The following is a 21,939-nucleotide window of genomic DNA, read 5'->3' on the forward strand; positions in this document are numbered from 1 at the left end:
CTCGACTTTACTTCACACTTTGATCTCATTTTTCTCCTCCCACTCCTCATCTGCTACTTTGCCAGGGTCTCCTCCGGACTTGTGCCTCTTTCGGCTCGCTGCGTTTCTACCGCCCGCCTCACTCCACTATAATACCGGGAAATCTACCTAAGAACCTGGCGACTCGTGCCATTATATTACGACGCTGCCTGGACAACCCATCCACCGCGCGAGACCTCAATTCCTGCAAATAAAGGACCACAGGGCCGAGTAACTATCGCGCAGACTGAGAAGAGAAAATTCCCATATTTTCTCTCTCATTATCGATATTCTCCCCCTCTTTTGTGTGGAAATACTTACATCACAAAGAAAGCTCGGCGTGAAGCTTTTTTTTTCCCACATTCCCCCCTGCTTACACCCTTATAACTTATACTGGGCCAAGCCACTGTTCAGCAACCCGCTTTGGTGTCTCAATTCTTCATTTACAGCAGGCCACAACAGCGCCATCTCCACTGAAGGCACCCCCCGAAAAAAAAAGCCCTTTGAAAGTCACTGCGGCCACCGCTCCTAAAACGAAATGTTTTCACAGCCGGTATCACCAACGCCGCCTGGCTTAGCGACGTCGACGGTTTCGCCCTCTCCTTCTAGAACCAGCCGTCTGCGCGGCCTCAGCATCCTGCGCAACTACACACACAACCATCTTTTGTCGCGTGACAACAGCCACCACGCCGTAAATAACAGTAGCAGTAGCGGTGGGAGCTCGCCCGCGACAAGTCAGTCTGGCAACGGTCTGACACGGTCTGTGAGCTACTCGCCAGGCGCCACGACGACAACCACAACCACAACCACTACAAACGCCGGTCCCAACCGTCTGACTTTGGTTGCTACATCTCCAGATTCTGCAAGGGCATCGCAGACAAGAGGAGCAAACTCGTCTTCAGCTCCCTCCAGCCCTTCTGCCGCTCAGGGGAACACCTCATCATCATCATCAACCTCTTCATCTCCCGCAGAGACCCCCTCGACTTCGGCCGACGAGCACGCAACGATGGCGAAATCCATCGATACTGGTTCTGGCGATACCCAGCCTTCTATTCGCTTCTCCGCATACTACGACCCTCGCTCTACCAGACCATCGCTGTCATTCCCACCCATCTCCAGAACACTCTCAAACGGCACAGAAATAATCCGCGTTGGACGATACTCTGAACGTGATAACCATGCTCTGGCCAGCGTGTCCGGCCACCAAGCTTCTGCGGCGCCAGTAGGCTTTAAGAGCAAGGTGGTCAGTCGACGACACTGCGAGTTCTGGTACGAAAATGGGAAATGGTACATCAAGGACGTGAAGAGTTCGTCCGGCACCTTTCTCAACCACATCAGACTCAGCCCTCCGTCACAAGAGAGCAAGGCATTCCCCGTCAATGACGGAGATATCGTCCAGCTGGGCATTGACTTTAAGGGCGGCGAAGAGATGATTTTCCGCTGTGTCAAGATGAGACTGGAGCTGAACCGTGGATGGCAGAACAAGCCCAATACGTTCAAGTAAGTGTTACTTTTTCTTGCTTTCTGAGATGCCACTTTATTGCATTTACATGTTTATTGTTCTTGACTAACAACTTTCCAGCATGGCTGCCCACAAGAGGCTACGTACCATGGCATCAAGTGGAGGAGCCTCAGCAGCAGGTTCAAGCTCTTCTCAGGACTGCTCCATATGCCTGAATTCGATTGCGGTAAGCAAACGCTCCTTTGATAATCTCAAGATTTTTTACTGATAAATTATCCAACAGCCCTGCCAATCTCTATTCGTCGCTCCCTGCTCTCACACATGGCACTTCAAGTGCGTACGATCCTTACTCACATCACCGCAATATCCCATCTTCATCTGTCCCAACTGCCGCGCAGGCGCCGATCTGGAAGCCGATGTCGAGGAGCCCACAGAAGAAGACTGGCAGAACATGGATGAGTTTGAGGAAGCCGAACAGCCGGTGCCCGCTACGGTCGTTCATGCGCCTGTTCCTGAGATAGAAGAGGAGGCCGAACCCGCTTTCCCATCGCCATCAGACGATCCAGTGGAGGCGACGGTGCAAGAGACTGATGCCATGGACGTGACTGTCAACATTACTTCGGCGCCCAGTCCCACAGGCAGCCCGACGGCACTACATGCCACCTCCGAGCCGTTGCCTATTAGGGGTGCTGGACGTGCTAGTCATTTGCGAGATAGCGGAACCCCGTCGCCACCAGGCGGCGGGGCTGAGGGAATCATTACACCGAGAAACAATGCTGGACCCTGGGTTTTTGACGGAAGAGCTGGCCGACAACCGGCCGACGCCACGACCGAGATGACGAGCCTCGACTCAGCGGCAGAAGCTGACATCACCACACATGAGTCTAGCGACGATGCTGCCAGCCGATAGCAACGGCCCTATTTTCAAAAACAAATTAAAAAAGCAAGAAACTAATACATAATAAAAGTACCTTGTCGAGCATCAATCTACTATTTCACTGTGTATGGGGCAACGAGGCGCTTCAAACTTCGGGGGCTAATAACTGGGTTTTCGACTTTGTCTATTATGTTAATTCTCAGCTACTGCTGGCATGCGAGGGGGCAGCTCAACGCCCATATTGCGTCATAACGGGAACTTCACTTTGTGTGTATTGGTCTGGCTCTATTTGTTTCTGGTGGTCTTAATTCTTCCCATCTTTTTTTCTTTTACTTTTGTGTGCGTTCTTCATTGTATGGAGTGTGGCGCGTGTTCTCCATAAACCGCGGCGGCATATATGCTTTACTTGTTCTCTTTATTACTCTTCTTTGGCGTATGGCGTCATGAATACAGCATGGGCTTGCTTTCACTCTGAAAGCCGCGAATCAAATTTTTCGGGGGTGAAAGAAGCGAAATGGGAAAGGGAAAGGGAAATAAGGAATGGGAGGAGGATGGAGAGGAAAGCGTCCTTTTTTTTTTTGTTAAGCATTTGGGCAAACTTAGCGCGGGTTTATGGCTAGAAGCTACAATTTTGATTTCTTTACCTTTTCCTCTCAAATGTCCTTGCTTAATTTTCATTTGCCTTTCTGGCTGTTTATGGTTGTTTCTGAATGACTGTGGCTGGTCTAGATCGCTGTGCCTTTTCTGTCATCTTTTTCGCACGGTATCTACTATGGAGTACATACTTCAGCTTCGTTTATTTTCGGCACATGACGCATGGATTGTTCTTTACGCTGCTAGGGAAGGGGCGTTAGAAGCTAAATGGGATTGGGATTATACAACAGGTAACAAAAAGGGACACTTGATCGGATTTGTTGTTGAAAAAATGGGATTCATGGCATTGTCTCGGCCTTTTTTTTTCTCTGCTGCAGCTCTTGTGATTAGACTAACCGGAGTTTTGCGCTGTGAGATGATGTCAGTCTGGGCTCCTGGCGCTGTTTTTGGCTGGAACTTTGATTGGGGCGTGCGAGAGAGCTTGTACCTTGCACGTACCGTTTAAAAAATTCAAGGGAGCCTTTTTTCATGTTCCTTGTTATGGTTACTTGGCGGGCTTGTTAGAGCAGTTGGCCCGAAATGAAGTGCCTGGGGCGTTGAGATTAAGAGCGACGTTATTAACTGGCGCTTGGAACTGGCATTAAATTGGAGGATTTTATGTCATTGAGGCTTTATAGAGTATATAGCATGATTCATGAATAATGTTACATTATAATTTTATACTTGTCAAAAATAAGCAAGTGTAACTCAATGAAAATATTACGACGCTCTGCTTATAGCGTTCGACTGCCTGGACTTTTCTCAGCATTCGCCGCCGTCCTTCCCGGTCGGAGCTCCGGCGCCGCGATGATCCGACCTATCGCCGAGATAAAAGTGACGGCACCACAATTTTCCTAGGCCCGCCGTCACCACCAATTCCGGCGACTGCAACTTGCTCGGCTTTGCGTTACCTTTTTCCAATCCACGCCCTCTCAAACAGCTCTTTTTTCAATAGACGAAGAAGGGCATTTACACAATGTTGCGACAGTTTGCTGCTCGGTTGCAGCCTCAGGCGGCAAAGGTGCAGACTTCGAGGCTGCTGAGTACGCAGAGCAGGTTTGGTGCTTTGAAGACACAGGTGCCGAGACGGTCGTTGGCGACGATAGCTGTAGAAGGAATACCAAAGGTAGAGTTTAATGTTACCTTTATCTCTCTGGTTCTTTATGGTTGGAAACTCATTTTGGGAATTTTTGGTGTAGGAGCCTACAGAATTGGACGAAATCACAACACTATCGAATGGACTGCGAGTTGCTTCAGAAGCTCTACCGGGCTCGTTTTCTGGAGTGGGAGTATACGTCGAAGGTGGCTCTCGATTCGAAAATGATTCACTGCGAGGTGTATCCCACATCATGGACCGATTAGCCTTCAAATCCACCTCGAAGCACTCTGCAGACGAAATGCTTGCCCGCGTGGAAACCCTCGGCGGAAACATCCAGTGCGCATCTTCACGCGAGAGCATGATGTACCAGGCCGCCACCTTCAACAATGCAGTTCCGGAAACCGTTGCATTGCTGGCGGAGACGATTCGCGACCCTAGCATCACAGAGGACGAGGTTGCCGAGCAGATTGAGACTGCGCGGTACGAAATCGCCGAGATTTGGAGCAAGCCTGAGTTGATCCTGCCGGAGCTGGTGCATACGGCTGCGTTCAAGGACAATACGCTGGGAAACCCCCTGCTGTGTCCGGAGGAGAGACTGGAGAGCATTGATAGGGATACGGTGAAGCTGTATAGGGATCTGTTTTACCGACCCGAGAGAATGGTTCTGGCGTTTGCGGGAGTGGACCATGGCACGGCAGTCAAGCTGGCGGAGGAATATTTTGGAGATATGAATGCGCTGCCGAGGTCAGGATCAGAAACGAGCGTGAGCTCTCTCGCTAGCGACGCATCAGCATCATCTTCCTCAGCATCTTCCTCATCATCAAACTCCTCTTCACGAATAATGTCCAAGATTCCCCTCTTCAAGAACATCTCTACATCAACGCCCCGCAACGCCTCTGTACTCTCCTCTCCTTCAGAAATCGATATTAACCAGCCTTCTCGGTATACCGGTGGATTCCTTTCTCTCCCCCCTCAGCCACCTTCACTTACTGGCACAAACTTTACACACATTCATCTTGCGTTTGAGGGACTGCCTGTTGCTTCAGATGATATTTATGCGCTGGCGACACTGCAGACGCTGCTTGGTGGAGGAGGATCCTTCTCTGCTGGTGGTCCAGGCAAGGGCATGTACTCTCGCTTGTACACCAACGTACTGAACCAGCACGGCTGGGTGGAATCTTGCGTCGCTTTCAACCACTCATACACAGACTCCGGCTTGTTTGGTATTTCCGCATCATGCTTGCCGGGACACACATCGGCCATGCTGGACGTCATGTGCCAGGAGCTCCGAGCCCTGACCCTCGAACGGGGCATCTCCAAGCTCCAGGAGGGTGAGGTGACGCGCGCCAAGAACCAGCTGCGGTCATCACTGCTGATGAACCTGGAGAGCCGGATGGTGGAGCTGGAGGATCTGGGCCGATCGGTGCAGGTGCACAAGCGCAAGATCCCCGTGCGGGAAATGTGCCGACGGATCGAGAACCTGACGGTTCAAGACCTGCAGCGGGTGGCGCGCATGGTGATGGGCGGCGCCGTGCAGAATGTGGGTGGGGGCAGCGGCGCGCCGACGGTGGTGGTGCAGGAGGCGCAGGCGTATGGAGTGACGACGCATGCGATGACGTGGGATCAGATTCAGGATCGGATTGATGGGTGGAAGCTGGGCAAGAGGAATTAAGATCTTCTAAATAGATGTGAAGGGCTATGGGCATGAAGATAAAAGATATGGCATATATGTTTTGGCATGACTTGGGCGGGCGGTATTGGGATGATATATATATGTATACATACGTACACGTACCTGGTGGAATGGTGTATTTGTAAGAGTATTTGTATAGGGTTATGTTATTGGGATATCATGCTCATTTGTGACTTGCTTCGTGTTTTGTAGATGAGTGCTATGATAGTGATGTGAAAGATAGGGTAGAGTGATGGATCTGATATGAAGCATGGGACGACAAAAGATTACAATTATGAGCTTCATGGAACTTATCCTCAATTGCTGAAACTAAGAACGATGTTTACAGTGTCGTTGACTCAACTGATGGCTGTTTAGAAGAGGCAGTAGAGACACTAGCAACAGCTGGAGTGCTGGATAACAAAATTAGGATGCTGAATAATATTTCCCATTAATTAAGACCTTAGACTTCATGGCGGTCTCATTTATTAGCAACAAGAAAAATAAACATCAACTTTCTGTCGTCTGTGAATGCAGCAAATGCCGAGCACGAGATGGAAGGAATATATGGGGAGCAATCTATCTGACTAATTCAGTATGAGAAGTGCAAAACTGCTGAGTGCATATCTCCCGAAATATGTCGGCCGAGCTTGTAGCAGGTGAAATATAGCGTGTTGAAAGCACAAATGGTGGTTTTGAGTAACAAGTCTCACGGAGTCAGACTTGATAGGAATACTGTAGGCAATTTTTCAGATATTACGCTGAGGCATGTTATCGTACGTCGAGAGATTGGCCAAGTTGTTGGACCTTGGATTGCGATTTTTACGACTTGGAGGGTGTTTCTGTTTTTGGATAAACTGCTACACCTGAGTTCCATGAGATTAAAGTGACAGTATTTTAGTCGTGGCTTTGGTCCGTTTTGAGCACCACTCCTACACAGACGTTTCTTCTATGGGCGAAGAGTTAGTTTGGTAAAGGGTGTTGGATTGATGCCCTAAAGCTACATGTAAAGTAATTGTATCAGATCAGTCCCTTACGTTCTCGAATGGTCTATATCTGCGAATCATGCTGCTACATATTAATAACAAGGGATAAAGAAAGAGTATATCTCAGCAAATGGCGTATACTTGAAAACGTTTGCATTTTCATTTATACATTAATTTTACTGTTCAATGTTAGTTGCTATTATACTCAACGTCGCTTAAACGTTTGTGATGTATTCTCATCCTTCCAAGTTCTTATGTTATTCAGCAACTACTGGGCTGAGGGAAGAGAAAAATCGCATGCTTTCGGGGTGGCGTCTTCACAGCATTTTTAACCTATCCCAAAGCCCTGAGTTATTATAAAAGATAACGTTCTGCAGCTAGAATAGGGCAATTCACAGCGTTTTTAATCCCTCCCGAAGCCCCCAGTTGTCATTGAAGGTAAGGCTACGTCGGCAGGCGGCGGTGTTTCACAGCATTTTTAATTCCCCCCTAAGCCCTCAGTCATAAAAGATAAGGCTCTGTCAAGCGTCACAGCCGCCTTCTCTTCACAGCAATTTTAATCCCTCCCGAAGCCCTCAGTCATCATAAAAGATACCTCGGCTCTGTCAGGCGGCGGCGGCGCTCCACAGCATTTTTAATCTTCTCTAATGCCTTACTCTTAATAAGCACCACAAAAATATATATATATATATCCAGTGGTTTGCTCTCCATCTTCACAGTATTGCTATATTTAGAACGGGGTTCAGGTATACACTGCTTTGAGAAGGAAAAATGGGAGATAAGCGATAACTATATTATTAGCTCTTGATGCCGTGAATTAATAAACTGAAAGCGGCCAGGACAAACTGAATGAAGGATTGCCGAATTTTCTCGCAGATTCGACTACGAACTTCGATACAGGTCCCTCCGCTATTTACCACATTTAGTTCTGCAATTACTAATAGAGGTAGTGAAGCAGTTTATGTAGTAAATATCCATATTGGGTAGTTGATATATCCGATGAATACGGTATGTGCGACGGGAATAGATATTCCTCAGAAGAGCCAATTGAAATCGCAGGGATGATGGATTATGTTTACCACCAAGCATATTTTGAAGATAAAGTAAAAATAAACGTCATCCTTATTTTGAGTGATAGATACATATAAGCATCATTCTTCTTTTTTCGCGCTAGAATACGGACGGCATCATCACTTGCGTCCAGTATCGAATGCGACGAAATCTCTCCACATTTGTGACATGAAGATTTAATTCCAGAGGAATATACTTGGATCTATTCAGAGTGTTAATATTAAAACTTAAACCCAATGGTTACCAAATAACCGTAAATGGCATGACTTAGCCAAGTGTCATACTCAATGGCATTGGCATCGGTATCTTACATGCCCCGATTATGGCCCCGATCAAGCTCTCAACTCATCATCACTCATTATAAAACCGCGAAGATTTTCCTTCCAACAAGGACACACTTGCTCTACTTCTTATAAGAGCGTTAGGGCAAGTCTAGATTACCGGGCCGTGGCCGGCCGCCGCGGAATGTGGGCGGTGCATCCAGACCCCTTTATGCAATGCTAGTGTATAACCAGGATGTCAGCAACTTGCTAGTGAATTTTCCGGGTTATCGGTCTCCTGATGAGCAACTCAATTTCTACACATTAAATCCCTATTTCCACATATCATTAAACTATATCCGGTAAGGCTGGCCCCGCATAGTAATTATTAGCAGAAAATACTTACTGTCATCTTCCTACTTGTAGTGCTGCCTCTGCTGCTACTATAAGGGAGGTTGAAAATGATGCCCTGGAGCTGGAATTAGTGCAGGCTGTGAAGATATGTGTATATTCCCTTTAATATTATATGTAAAGGTACCTCCTGCCTTAAGGGTGGTACTTGTGAGGCGGTTATGATGTTTATTGTGATAATGAAAGCCTTGTGTTCATCAGTTCTTCAAGCTGTTAAATTTAGCTGTGAAGTTGAGCATTTGATATCCTTGTGCTAGTAGTACTAGAAATACCTGGAGCACTCTGATGGATCTGCATGCCTTTACTAGAAATATTATATATTATATATATTATATTTTACATACTCATCATTCATCTGCAGAAGCAAATCTCTCTTGCTGCTGCCTACTCCTACTCCGGAGAAACTATGTCCGCATAGATTACTGATATGCGGCTCTACGATAGGACTTATGCTGCTGACAATGCCAAATACGCATTTCCCCGGCCTACGGATATAACACGCGGCTTGCTCTGATCCCCTAATACAGTATTTACGCTTTTACTAAAGAGGAAAAACTGTTCGACTTATAGTGGATCTTCAGCGTGGTACCCCTGGTGCGTCAAAAAAGCTTCGGTGGTGCGGCCAAGTTTCAACTCCATGAGCGGCTTTTTTTGGGAATACTACTGCTGCCTATTTAAATTATTATTCTGGTTTCGTTAAAATAATCGAAAGTATCGACAAATTGAACACGCCTCAATATGCGAGTCCTAGTGTTGGCGTTTGGCACTCGAGACAAGTAGCCTAGGATGATCAGAACTTCATTCTAGCGGAAGTTGCTCGACTCTCAAAGAAAAATCCAGTATTATGCAATACAAATATGCCTGCACATTTCAACAGGCCCTCGTCCCAGAAAAAGCCACTTCGTATTCTGCTCCAAATAATTTTCCAGGTCTCGTTATCCCCGTACCAAAGTCAGGCCATAGTTATTATTCGAAAAGGTCCCAACTTCAACGGTAAGCTAGCAACGTTTCCACGCTGTCAAAATACCACACTACACCAAACTAGGAAATTATCTCATGGGTCCTCCGCTATTGGGAAAAGGCTGGAGTCGAATTCGGTTATCTCTGTTGACGAGCCGGCCAATTAGCGTGCGAAAAAGTCCAAGGGTTCCGGCAGTTCAAATCCGTGAAAGTGACAGCTCGTTATTGTCTAGTCGGGGAATTCCCCCTTCGCTTGTTAGTTGTAATAATAACCAGACTTTGGGGTCCCCACCCACTACGCATAGCTCTTCATCTATATAGCAGTAGTATATCCGAAATAACTTACTCAGATCGACTCTCGTAATCACGCGGTTCCGGAGTAGAGCTTCCGAGGACAAAGCATCTTGCTCATAGCTGCCTTATTTCTTCAAGCTCCATTACTAGTGCCAATACTACAGTAATCCCGCAGCACTCGTACGCACTCCATCTACGGCATTGACCATTCATTTCAAGTTCCCTTAGCTGCCGTCACGGATACGACGATCATTCCGCCCACTAGCACTAGCTTGTCTACAGGATGGAAGATGGTACCGAAGTCCGACATTGTGGCTGTGGATTCGTCCTGATAAGTGATAGACAGCAGACACCGGTTGTTTCTTCAATGTCCCCCTTGCCCTTGCAAACTCCCCCCTCACATGGCAAGGCCAGCTTGATTAATGCAAGACTCGCCACGCGTCGAGCTGCGCTATACCGGTATGATCGCAATACATTACTAGTAATGGCATATGGAGCACCTCTGCAAGGTACGGTAGGGTCTTTCTGTAGTCTGTTTCTTAAATCGTACCATTTCCCCTGAGCCAATTCCTATTTACCGCAACTTATCATGGGGATCAGGGGCATAGCGCAAAGCATCAGCCGCAATGGGGATCCCCTGACGAAATAAACAGTTTCTCATCTATGGAGATGCTGTAGCAATGTGTAGCAATACGTAACCATGGTTGAGTATAAAGCAAGCCAAACCAACTCCTGATTTCCTCATCAATCAAGAAGCATTAACTATCAAACTCCCTATACTCGTCGACAAGATGATGATTGTTCCAGAAGTAAGCTACGTTTCCTTTTATCAACCTTGAATCTTACCTGTATCATGAAGATACTAACAAAGAAACCAGAAATCAGCTGCCATCATTCGCGATACCCTAACAGACTTTGTTGATAGGATCACAGATGGCGGCAAATTGGACAAGGACGCCTTCACCCCAACAGATATTACCGAGCTTTATGCAGCCGTCATGACAGATTTGAAAGCATCAAGTCTTCGAGATCACATCGAACTTCTCAACCACAAACACCATCTCGACATGTCATGTTGGGCAGGAATCGACTTCGCTCCAACCCATCCGCTCGAATACCAGGTCCTCGTGACACACCTGACCATATTTTTCTTCCACGCGGATGACTTGCTCGATACCAAGCCCGATTTGTTACGATACCTACAGCTTAATATCCACACGGGTAAACCACTTGGTGACCCAGTCCTGGAGTGGTACTTCCACGAGATAATGCCAAGATTTTGGAAGATTTTCCACCCTATCGTTGCTAGCATGATGGTCACGGCTTCTTACGACTTCATCAATGGCATGGGTATTGAGGCATTGACAATTGGTCAAGATGTAAAGCCCCAAGCTCCTAAATATCCGGACTGGTTGCGCTTCAAGACAGGGCTATCGCCAATGTACTCGCTAGTAGTAGTTGCGTGTGTTACGGATTACCAACTTCCTAAAGGCGGCATTGACAAATACGTTCACGTCATCCCAGATGTCATTATCTTTACCAACATTGTCAATGATGTTCTCTCCTTCTATAAGGAGATGTTGGCCGAGGAGACGGGCAACTACATTGATCAGCGAGCCCAGATGGAACAATGCGATATTCTAACGGCGTTGCAAAAGGTGGCCAACGAGGGCGTAGAGGCTGGTGAGCGAGTAATTGCTGGGCTAGCCAATGCACCCGAGTACCTCTACCACTTTAAGGCTTTCCAAAAGGGATTTGTTCACTTTCATACTGCGATTAAACGATATCGCTTGCAGTCGCTGTGTGAGGGAGCTTAAAGCAGCTGACATTGGTGTCGATCAGGTGAATTGGTATCGGTACATGATTTTTTTCAAAGGAATTATTGCGGCAGGGTTTATAAACGGTACTGCATTAGGCTCTAAAAGTAGGAGGAGTGGGATGAGAGATAATATACGATGAAAGGCGGGGGTTAAGAAGTTTGAATAGGTCAAACAGCAATAAATGATAATATTGTCTGGGATATTTAAGAGCAAAATGAGATGGATGGTTTGGACAAACATTAGGAAATGTTATTCTGTCTCTAGTCAGCACAAGTTATTGATTATCAAATGTTCTGATGCATATGACAAAAATACGTTAGATAAACTATTGCTTTTTGATGATCAAAATAGGTCAAAACGTATCGTATCTATGGAATATACATGAGCCAAAATCTGAAATCTATGTGTGATTGTTCTCTATTACTGCACAGCGTAATCACTCAAACTTTTTTGCATCATAAAATTGTGAGCTTCAATGTTTGGTAGCACATGCAGCTTGAGAATCGTGAACAACGAAGCGTGCTCTAAACTGTTTAATATTTAGATACCTTACGCGAAAGAGTGACGCTAACATGAAGATCTACTAGATATGATTTTATAGGCACTGGTAGGGAACCATTCAGCAACGCGTGTCCTCACCCCCCAGCCAATCGAATTATCGTTGCGAGGCGCGACACAGATCATAGTGGAGAGCACTTCGCGTAAACTCGCGATAAATTTAAATTTCAGGGCGGTATCACACCCAGGATCCTTTCAGCCTCAGCCTCCTTTTGTACGCGGCTGCAGCCGAACTTTTTTAGGCACCATAAATCAAGAGAAATATTATTCAGCATCCCAGTTTCATTATCCAGCACCCCGGCCGTGATTTAACAAGGCAGTTAACACACGTATAAAAATATGTAACTGCTAGATAATACTCGAAGAAGTAGAAGCAGTAGAAGCAGTAGAAGCAGTAGAAGCAGTAGAAGCAGTAGAAGCAGTAGAAGCAGTAGAAGCAGTAGAAGCAGTAGAAGCAGTAGAGGCAGTAGCAATAGCTGGGGCGCTGGATAATAAAACTGAGATGCTGAATAATTATTTCCTAAATCAAGCATTCGGATGAGCTAGCGGCCGAGCAACGATTGCGTGTGCTCCATAGCCATAGTCTTAGCAGTTTATGATTGATTTTGCTCTTAGTATTATACGGAATACGCCCTTAGGGATTAAGGCTGCCGTTGCTAAGAGTTTCCGCAGTTATAATCATGTTTTTCGATAAAGCACCTATACTTGATATATCATGCCGTATTGATCAGATACAATAGGCTTGCGGCCATCAAAATCCAGTGAAGAGTCGAGATAGATCTCTTTCAATGGATTGATCCTTTTTCGGCTGCCTGATGCAACACAATCTAGGACCAACAGCGTTGCTGCCTGCTGAATGAGCTACGGGATTTGACTATTTCGGTGACCACAGCGTCACTGTACGAGGCTGCATAATATTGTGCCATTTCGTACTACTTTCGTATTTTTCCTGGGCTGCTCACGAATCCTGGCGCTTATATGCAATCGTTTGGCGAGAATGGAAATGTTAAAAGGGGGGGCAGGAGCATAGGTTTCCATCGACTTCAATTATAGTAATAAAACTTCTCATCGCAGAACTAGTATTTTTTGTTGGCTATAAGAGGCATGATGCCCACCCCAAAATGCCTGGCCTTGACATTTAATAAGGAAACCCATTATTTTGCTCCCTCTTTGATGGGACTAATACTGCTGGGAAATATACTAGTCTTTTCATGGCTCACCTCTGCCAGTAATATTGTGCCACATTGCAGTGGCTGCAGCGCAGACGTGCCGTGCCTCAGCCTTCTCTTTTTAGATCAAAGATGCATATGGAGTGATGCGGTGCTAAAAAGACGCAACGCGGCTCGGGGTACAGAGTATATTGAATCGAAATGAGGGGGTGGTATAGCCTGAATTTTCTAATCCTATAGTTGGTGTGACTGTCAATATATCGTATGCAGAACCTCAAGTATATATAGATTAAAGAAGCGGTGTACAACTAGGTCCAGACTTTAAAAGCTGCCAAATCTTTCATCCCCTTTCACTTAACTATTCCGAACGATTTCATTTTCTGGACATTCAGAGCCAAATATCTTAAATATTGCTGTGATAGTGTAAAACTATTATTCAAACTCCTGGCTGTGTGGTAGAGGCTCAAGATTGTCTGTTGTGAGTGACGCATTGCCTGTTTCATGAATTTGGACCGTGGTCATCATTTGGCTACTGGTATATGACATCAGTTGATTCATTATATTGTTCATGGCTAATAAATGTTAAAGCAAAAAATAAGCTTGCAGAAATCATGTCAAACACAGGCATTATCTCAATTCCCTTCGAAGCCCAAGATAAAACTCGCCGTCGATCAACCTACGCCTCTTTTGGGGAAAGTGGTGTTACAGCGACGGCAAACTCTTATGGCCATTTACTTCAAATAACCCGGTATTTTGGAAACAAGCCATCTGGATTCTACTGCGTTGATCTAAAAGATGTTCCTGAACCATATTTTGTCACACAGCGCATGGCACATCTCCAAAACCATGTTGCTAACCCTTTTAAAGGAATGCGACTTGATATCGAGAGCTTTAATACATCGGAAGCAAGGGATAAAATGCCAAAATTGAGTTTTCTTAACAACCGTTGGCCAAATTTTATGACCGAAACAATATTTGGAAAATTCAACATTGAAGTTCAATACTTCATTTCTAAAGAGACTGTGTATCAGACATATACATTTACTTCTCGCGATGATTCACCGGCTAATTTCCCAGAAATGACTATCAATGCCGAGTTACTTATTCGAGATGTCGACTTTTCGAACAATAGTAACTGGAATAAGCAGGAAATATCCCACAGTTCCCATAAGCACTGGGCACCTGAAGGGAATCATTGTATAATAAGGATGCACAAGATTGGAACAGGACAAGACGGCAATGCCAGTGAACCAACACAGAATAATGAGAAAGCTGTTATCTTGGCTATATGGCCGTTCATAAACGACTCTCCTCGGAACGTTCGACGCAAAAACACCGCTAAATATATAATAACACCTGGAAACCAGGTATTGGACTGGACAGCCTTAAGAAGGATGGCAAGGTAACTGTAACGATAGCATATACGTTACACTTAGCCTCGCCATCCGAAGCTGAGCGTATACCACCGCCCTGCCTCCCCATGGAACTCTTACAAAAGTTGAAAACAGACGCTCAAAATTCTGAGCTTTCATTCGCAAATCCGATCTTTCCTGGCGATGAGCATCTTGACTTTACATTAAAGAGAAATTTGGAACATATACTATCTGTCTGCAGCATTCCTATCGGGGACATTACTGAGAGTATCATTCAGCCAATTGCAATCACATGTGGAGATATGGCCGGTCATAGAGTTGCAAACGAGTCAAGCTTGTAAGTTAAATATAGTAACCTAATGGTATTAATTATACATTGAAACTGACAAAAGAAGTTCCGCATTCCAATTTCTGCTCCAAGCGTTTCACCATCTCCACGTACAACTCGACACAAGCCATCGCTCTTGTACGGTGCAGAGCAGTATCTGTAACAGATTTGGCTGCCAGATGCGCTCTCGCATTTGGGAAGTATGTCGAGGGCATTTGAAGTGGATAACTGGCCAGATGGAAACAACCGATGGCCTGATTGACTCTCACTACAGGGCTACTGGTCAACCCATGACGGCTAAACAAGATTCATCGTTGCCTCAGAAGTCTCTCATGGAGACTCCATTTTATATCATTAAAGTCGCAGAGTTTTGTCGAATAACTAAAGACAGCGAGACACGTAGTGAAGTCCGAACGAATCTCAAACTCATTGAGATTATCAAAAAATGGGTCGAAATGCTCGATAGGGAAAATAAGCACGGCGTTTATGCGTTCCCCCGCCCCAGAAAAGAGGCTCTGATACATTCATTCTACTTCCCTGACCATGCTATCATTTGGTGGGCTGCTAAATCGGTGGAATATCTTGGTCTTAGTGAGAATCTTCAGGTTAAAAAAAGCGCATGTGTTGCCAAACATAAATCGCGCAACATGAGCTACTCATCAGATGAAATCCGGACTAATATTATCAAGAGATTTACTACAGAGAATCCTGTGTTGAAAAAACGCATGATAGCTATTTCGCGTAGCACCATCAAGACCAGGTTCTTAATTCGAGAGAAAGAAACCGTGCTCTTTTCTGCTATAGATCTAGGCTTATTCGATAAGCCTCTGTCGCCATCGAAGTCTGGTGATCCAGAAAAGATTGATGTTTGGGCGAATACCGTGGATTGTCAAGCACAGCATGAAGATAACCAAAACACTCAATGGGATTATTCACTTCAATTTGCGCTTGCGATAATTATGTCTTCAAATGGCGTCTCTATAAACTCAAAGCCTGCAAAGGAAATGATGCATTATTCGAAGTTAATCTTACTCAGCAGTTCTTCTGCGAATGGACTTTTCCCAGGACAACTAAGTGAAGGCAAAGAGCCTGCTATCTTTATGAAAGATGTTATGTGTGATTCCTATTGGAGTGCTACATTTGAGGTGCCATACATTTTATGGAAACATGCGAAGGCTTCATCAACGATTGAAGACGAAATTAATGGCTCTTCAGACATTTCTAATTTTCATTCCTCAATACAAGACCAATTCACAAAACAGCAAGCCGTATACATGACCTCTATCGAGTTTAATCAGGCGTTAGAAAATATGTTCGATCGTCTGAGTGCTGCGGTTTTCACTCCTGGGCTGTCTACTATCAACGGAAAGCTGGCCATAAAAAAAGCGTCCCCTTCAAGAATTTTATTGATCAGAACAATATTGTTGAGCTCCAAGATGAGTGGATGTACAATGAGCCAAAATTCTTTGGTTTTGGGTGCAATTTATCAAAAGATTGCAGATTAAAGGAGATTGTTCAAAATGATGAAGTCTTGCTACTATCCCAAAAAGAGACTTTCAACAGAGTTGGGAATGTCATAGCAAACGCACTTTATCTGATTAAGCTAGATGAAGGGATTCTATCTACGGAGAATCCAATCATGGGCTACATTATTGACGTACCAAGAGGTAGCTCTTCCAATAAGGAGTACGCGAATGCCTTGATCGTTTCTAACCCCACAATTTACGAATATGTTGGTGGAATGCGGACGCCTGAAAAGTCCAAAAAGAGGCTATTTCATTTTTCTAAAGCGGATTCAGCGACTGCGTTGATTTGCTACCTTGCCTCATCTGAAAGATCTAAAATTTCATCTTTTTTTGACAGGCATGCAGCATATGACAAATATTTCTTTGACGACGTTACTCCTGAGACAAACAAATGGATAACGGAATTTCACCTATCATTTTATCAAATTCTTGACCATAAAGTCCCATCCACAGTTGTCGGTATACCTATATTAGAAGAAGTCGAATACCCGCATCATCCTCGCATAGTTGAAGAGAAGCGGATCAGTCGGGCTGTAATTAGTTTCAGATTCGATGGTGACTACTTTGATCGCTATTGGACGTGCCACTTCTTTGAATTCAACCCAAAAGAGTTGTCTGATCCAGACTGGGAGCTGCACAGGGTAGTTAATAAGCACTTCGGCGCTATCTCAAAAGCAAATCCTTGGAGGCAGCGGCGGGTTCTGGAGCTCCTTATAGTCGGCACTATGCTACAAGAAATATTGCTTTCCTCACAGGCAATTCTTGAAGAGATTAAAAAGAGTATACAGAATAGCGCTAATGGCAAAAATCTCGGCCAACAGGCGCCTGCATCAGCACTTTTAGACACATTTGACCTCTTTGCGAAGATAGACAATGGGAGGTTCGTTGCTATCAGCCGACTGTGGTATAAATTTCAGCATATTCTTCAAATAGTTGAAAATTATCTCCAGGAGAATCTAGCAAGGATTGCACTTTGGAACGATTGAGAAAGAGCACGAGGACATGACAAGCCTCGATGGACCAAGAGCGATGAACGCGATTACCGACCGATCATTTCTAAATTACAGGCCCATAACTATCATAAGTATCATGAATTGCAGAGGTGCTACGTCAATATCACCTCTTTCAATGCATCTCTTTCAACGAATTTGGATAAAATGCGTGGCGATTTAGAGCTACGTGGGGCAGATGATATTCGCCTGTTTACATATGTGACAGTCATTTTTCTTCCTGTTGGCTTTGCCACTGGTATATTTAGCATGAGCGATACGCCTTCTAGGCACACATTTATCAGCATGGCTGTTACCGCGGTTGTTGCCCTTTTAGTTACTGTTATTGCGTTAACTAATGCCCAAATTTTGGGTGATAAAATTGTTGGCCCGATTCTACGCATTTCACGAAAAGCCCTCTATTCATCTGTTGGACAACCCCTCAGAATCATGTATTCGGAATTCAAAATCTGGCTTCGTCCATGCATCTATTGTTTCGGGCGTTATATATATTTTCCATTAGTCAATTACTGTACACGGTCAGATTCAGTAGTGCAGTTGATGGAAGAATATAGCAGAGAATTATTTAAAGAAGCGGACGACCCCTCGGCTTGGGAAAATGCTCATGAAAACTATCAAGAATATAGGGAGAAAATGGAGGCGAAGAAAGAAAAAGATCCAGATAGGACTATTGCCGAAAAATTAGCGCAATGGTTGAGAGTTCTATTCGGAGTTGACAAGGCAACTATTGGCACAGTTTACACCCCAAAGAGTTCATGAGTTTATTTGATCAGTCCAATCTACAGAAGATAAGAGTACAATGATGAAAAAGACGGCTACTTAATATCCAATATAGGCCACGAAGAGAACATAGGAAATAGAGTGGACATAGGAATATAGCTCAGCCTTGCTTATAAACATGCACTGGAGAGGTGGGAAAGTAGCAGGTAACATATTTAACATACTGGCTACGAAGGCGTGGCTAGAGAGAGCTGTATTAACACAAAAAAATACAAACCCACAGAGCAATCGGAACAGAGAACGCACGCGTACCGTTTCGTCAGGTCAGCACGCTTGTGGAATTAGTAATATAAGTTATTATACTTATAAACAAGGCACGGCAGCTAGTAAGAAAGTAGTTAATACAAATAATAAAAGGGAAATATTATTCAGTATCCCAGCTTCATTATCCAGCACCCCGGCCGTAATTTAACAAGGCAGTTAGCATATATACTAAGAATATTTAAATACTAGATAATAGTAGAAGCAGTAGAAGTAGTAGAGGTAGTAGAGGCAGTAGAAGAAGATCAAAATAGCTGCAATTTCGTGATATTAGCAACACCTGGGGTGCTGGATAACGAAACTAGGATGCTAAATAATATTTCCCATAAATAAATATACAAATACAGATTAAGCCGGAAACTAGGAATTTGTGCGCAGTTTCGTTAGAATACTCGAGGCACTAGTGAAATATATTCTTCTATTTTGGAGGTCATGATATATTAGTCAAAATATGGCATCTGATACCAGGCTGGCTAATAAAATTAAATATGTTCTATAGGTTCGGTGATTGCTTTCTGAACAGCATACATGCTCTTTGGCCACCAACTCTCTTCTGTCTTTGTAAATTCTGGAGCCCAATCTTGGGTTTCTGCAAATGATAGTATTCGTCCCAGCTCCCATTGTCCAATGCTACCAATCCACCACACGCCATCTAAAAGCATAACGAGAACCAACCAATGGGCAAAGATATTCATAGCCAACCGTTGCGCTGCACTAAGTGGTGCAACTTGTTCGGGAGAATTACAATTGGTTTGTCCCACCGCCACTGGCATATAATCAAGGGATGATTGAACAAGCTGTAGATACTCAATCGGTACGTGGTTCAAAAAAGCCATAATAGTTCGTCGTAGTACTTTTGATGGTGTGGCTGATGTCACCGTAGCCAAATATTTTCTCAACCACGGAGAGGCTTTGTCTAATTTGCCAAAATGAGAGAGGCTCGATGCAGTATAGGACGTTTGTGAGGATTCTGGTCTTGACTGGCCGGTAGAAAACACTGCCGCAAAAAGTTCCTCTAGAAGCTTCAGGGACGTAAGACATGCTTGTAGATCGGAATTATGAATATTTTGATCGTAAATGCCAAAGTCGCTTTCTTCAATGCAGATGGCCTGTGCTCGTACGTTGAGTTTCTCTAAGGCGGCGCTGTATGTAGCAGACACTATGGGGAGTAGCAATTGCTTCGTCTCCTCCGAAGGGCCATCTTCAGGAAAATAAACGTCGTCGCTAGCAAAGTTGGCCGAGTGTGAGGGATCCTCTTTTTCCACAGTCAAAGTTGGGCTTAGCAACTCATCTCCCGCGTTGCCGGATGTACTGTTTAGTAGCCCAATATACGCCACGGAAGCAGCACGTATTGAGGTTATCCATTGTGACTGCATTGGTAACATCTCGGTTGGTAGTGTTTCTCCAGCTCGCTTCGCTTTCTTAGCTAGCAATACTCGAACACAGTGGCCAGACAATGCATACAACACCATCAGTGCAGCATTAGCCAACATTGTATCACAGAGATCATCATATATAGCTGCCTGTAATTGGTGAAGTGATGTTGTGTGATGATGATCTGCCAGAGCAAGCAGCCTTTGTATCTCCTCTAATCTCTCCAAAGGCGCTGGCGAGTGCTTCAGAATATCATAGCACTTACAAACTGCCGAGAGAGCCAGTATGGCGCCCATTACGGGTCTGCTGCCAAATGCGAGATTCGGGATCCCCACGTGGAGAACGTATAGTTCTTCTGAACTGAACGGGATGGCGCGACTGGTATGTGAGATGTAATGACTTAACAGCTCCAGCTCTTCAGAATTCAAAGCATGAGATGTCTGTGGCCCCTCCGAAACTCCCGAAACAATATAGGGCGATGCAGAGGTGAAGCCCGAAACGCTAGAGCAAGCATCGTCGGAGCGAACTTCGAAGCTCCTCGGGCTGGCTTCAGTGAGACTTAGATATCCCAGAGCTGGGATTTCTGGTGCAGACAATTCCGGTTCAGGGCTGATGCGTTCGGATTTTGGCCTGAAGCGCTCGTCTTGGAAGGAATATTGGCACTCATGATTCCGCTTCTTGCAGCGAGTGCAAACAGGAAACACTTCGTCGCACTGTTTGGGCGGTCAGCAACCCAGTTTAGCATCTTGACGTTATATTGCAACTAACCTTCTTTCTCTGTTTCTTGCATCTTAAGCATCCCTTTCTTGATTTTTCATGTGAACGACGGTGTTTGTATTCTTTCGTAATATGTGTAAGAAGTGTAGACATTTTCGCGGTAATCTTTAAGCTGTGAGTTGACTCCTGACTGTTGCTCGAGTCATTGGAATCATTCGAACTGTGCTTATTTAAAGTTGTTTAAGAGTTGCGCTAGCCGCTATAACGTCCCGCTAATTGAATTTGGAATTGGCGGTATTTGGAATTTCAAATAAGGAATAAGGCTGTGCTTGGGCCTATCCAAAAGCAAATCGCTTAGTCCAGTTTAGACTTTGGGGCTGAGCTTCAGAAGGAAGGCTTGCAATGTCCGCAAACCCCGATTGACCAATTCTTAAGCAACACGCGGATAGGAAACAAATAGCAATGACGCGTAATGGCATAGATTCAGGATTTGAGAAAGAGAGCCATGGGACCTGTCACTTTAATTGTATCGTTTCGCCGTAATACTTTGCGCGCGCTCGACTGGGCTTAACTGACGTTGGTGCCTGGTTGGTAACTGTGGAAAGGCGCTGCCTGGAGATGCGCAAGTATACACAGGCAAAATCTCGATGAAGAAATTGAGAATCCAATAATTCAGAAACGAGTGTCTTTATTTTGGCAGAGTATCGACCGCGGATCGCTAAATCTTGCAAAGCATCGAAACTGTATCGTATGTTAGCACTCTCAACAGCCTATATTAAGGATGCCACTTCGAATGCAACTCGCCGCGCAATAACTTGCCCCAAGGGACTGGGCATCTTCGGCAAGAGTAGCCGTAGCCCAAACCAGATCGCCGCTGTATTGAGATCGAGCTCGATGCGGGTCATTTTTGCATCGTCAGCATAAGCTGCATTGCTTCTAGAACCGTCTAGGCGTATACTCGACCAGGCATAGTAACAAGGAACTTGAGCGGTGTGCGGACGAGCCAGCTATGAGCTGTTGGAATGTTTCCTATAGATCCAAGGATATAGCTGTTTCGTATACTCGTCGGTTATTTTCGTTATACCTAGGCTGATGCTTATACTGAGGAGCGCAGGATGTGCCGTATTATAGCTAGCCATCCTTTTACCTCTTCTCCCGAAATTAGTAATTTTTTATCAAATCGTATGGATAAGCAGATACCTGCCAGTAACAATGAGCTGGCCATAATACGATGTACAGAGAAATCTTTTCAGTTGCAAAGTTAGGAACTGACAATTATG

General features: G+C 44.9%; 7 protein-coding genes across 7 annotated transcripts; 6 read left to right on the forward strand and 1 right to left on the reverse strand.

Annotated features, from left to right (window-relative positions):
• The first annotated feature begins 226 nt into the window (after window positions 1-226).
• On the forward strand, window positions 227-2,631 carry GGI43DRAFT_210635 (uncharacterized protein). The gene is made up of 3 exons (XM_083200202.1): window positions 227-1,518; window positions 1,601-1,706; window positions 1,764-2,631. The coding sequence occupies exons 1-3, from the start codon at window positions 557-559 to the stop codon at window positions 2,388-2,390; spliced, it is 1,695 nt and encodes a 564-aa protein (XP_083056936.1). The 5' UTR covers window positions 227-556; the 3' UTR covers window positions 2,391-2,631.
• Window positions 2,632-3,846: 1,215 nt separating this feature from the next.
• On the forward strand, window positions 3,847-6,151 carry GGI43DRAFT_415172 (mitochondrial-processing protease subunit alpha). Its single transcript, XM_083207126.1, has 2 exons — window positions 3,847-4,116; window positions 4,190-6,151. The coding sequence occupies exons 1-2, from the start codon at window positions 3,967-3,969 to the stop codon at window positions 5,759-5,761; spliced, it is 1,722 nt and encodes a 573-aa protein (XP_083056937.1). The 5' UTR covers window positions 3,847-3,966; the 3' UTR covers window positions 5,762-6,151.
• A 4,383-nt stretch (window positions 6,152-10,534) lies between these two features.
• On the forward strand, window positions 10,535-11,560 carry GGI43DRAFT_387389 (isoprenoid synthase domain-containing protein; the record flags this gene model as incomplete). The annotated part of the gene is made up of 2 exons (XM_083203924.1): window positions 10,535-10,552; window positions 10,622-11,560. 2 exons carry the CDS (start codon window positions 10,535-10,537, stop codon window positions 11,558-11,560), a joined length of 957 nt encoding a protein of 318 aa, XP_083056938.1.
• A 1,580-nt stretch (window positions 11,561-13,140) lies between these two features.
• Window positions 13,141-14,018, forward strand: GGI43DRAFT_415173 (uncharacterized protein). Its single transcript, XM_083207127.1, has 2 exons — window positions 13,141-13,768; window positions 13,879-14,018. Exon 1 carries the CDS (start codon window positions 13,226-13,228, stop codon window positions 13,493-13,495), a length of 270 nt encoding a protein of 89 aa, XP_083056939.1. The 5' UTR covers window positions 13,141-13,225; the 3' UTR covers window positions 13,496-13,768; window positions 13,879-14,018.
• On the forward strand, window positions 13,902-16,824 carry GGI43DRAFT_425386 (uncharacterized protein; the record flags this gene model as incomplete). The annotated part of the gene is made up of 5 exons (XM_083208503.1): window positions 13,902-14,657; window positions 14,693-15,000; window positions 15,059-16,342; window positions 16,378-16,749; window positions 16,782-16,824. 5 exons carry the CDS (start codon window positions 13,902-13,904, stop codon window positions 16,822-16,824), a joined length of 2,763 nt encoding a protein of 920 aa, XP_083056940.1.
• Window positions 16,825-17,589: 765 nt separating this feature from the next.
• On the forward strand, window positions 17,590-18,628 carry GGI43DRAFT_210685 (uncharacterized protein). Its single transcript, XM_083200203.1, has one exon. It carries the CDS (start codon window positions 17,675-17,677, stop codon window positions 18,284-18,286), a length of 612 nt encoding a protein of 203 aa, XP_083056941.1. The 5' UTR covers window positions 17,590-17,674; the 3' UTR covers window positions 18,287-18,628.
• Window positions 18,629-19,022: 394 nt separating this feature from the next.
• On the reverse strand, window positions 19,023-20,955 carry GGI43DRAFT_210686 (Zn(II)2Cys6 transcription factor). The gene is made up of 2 exons (XM_083200204.1): window positions 20,711-20,955; window positions 19,023-20,655 (listed from the first exon to the last, which is right to left on the reverse strand). Exons 1-2 carry the CDS (start codon window positions 20,810-20,812, stop codon window positions 19,051-19,053), a joined length of 1,707 nt encoding a protein of 568 aa, XP_083056942.1. The 5' UTR covers window positions 20,813-20,955; the 3' UTR covers window positions 19,023-19,050.
• Between the last annotated feature and the right edge of the window lie 984 nt (window positions 20,956-21,939).

Source organism: Trichoderma evansii (assembly GCF_050947405.1).
Source record: "Trichoderma evansii strain SZMC 28006 chromosome Unknown GGI43scaffold_24, whole genome shotgun sequence".
NCBI lineage: Eukaryota > Fungi > Ascomycota > Sordariomycetes > Hypocreales > Hypocreaceae > Trichoderma > Trichoderma evansii.

What these genes read in the sequence shown, in the direction of transcription:
- GGI43DRAFT_210635 (XM_083200202.1), top strand. Translation starts at nt 557, where the DNA reads ATGTTTTCACAGCCGGTATCACCAACGCCGCCTGGCTTAGCGACGTCG. An exon ending in AACAAGCCCAATACGTTCAA is followed by an intron (nt 1,519 to 1,600) that starts GTAAGTGTTACT and finishes ACAACTTTCCAG; the next exon opens with CATGGCTGCCCACAAGAGGC. An exon ending in TATGCCTGAATTCGATTGCG is followed by an intron (nt 1,707 to 1,763) that starts GTAAGCAAACGC and finishes ATTATCCAACAG; the next exon opens with CCCTGCCAATCTCTATTCGT.
- GGI43DRAFT_415172 (XM_083207126.1), top strand. Translation starts at nt 3,967, where the DNA reads ATGTTGCGACAGTTTGCTGCTCGGTTGCAGCCTCAGGCGGCAAAGGTG. An exon ending in CTGTAGAAGGAATACCAAAG is followed by an intron (nt 4,117 to 4,189) that starts GTAGAGTTTAAT and finishes TTTTTGGTGTAG; the next exon opens with GAGCCTACAGAATTGGACGA.
- GGI43DRAFT_415173 (XM_083207127.1), top strand. Translation starts at nt 13,226, where the DNA reads ATGATGCCCACCCCAAAATGCCTGGCCTTGACATTTAATAAGGAAACC.
- GGI43DRAFT_210685 (XM_083200203.1), top strand. Translation starts at nt 17,675, where the DNA reads ATGCGTGGCGATTTAGAGCTACGTGGGGCAGATGATATTCGCCTGTTT.
- GGI43DRAFT_210686 (XM_083200204.1), bottom strand. Translation starts at nt 20,812, where the DNA reads ATGTCTACACTTCTTACACATATTACGAAAGAATACAAACACCGTCGT. An exon ending in GCAAGAAACAGAGAAAGAAG is followed by an intron (nt 20,656 to 20,710) that starts GTTAGTTGCAAT and finishes CCGCCCAAACAG; the next exon opens with TGCGACGAAGTGTTTCCTGT.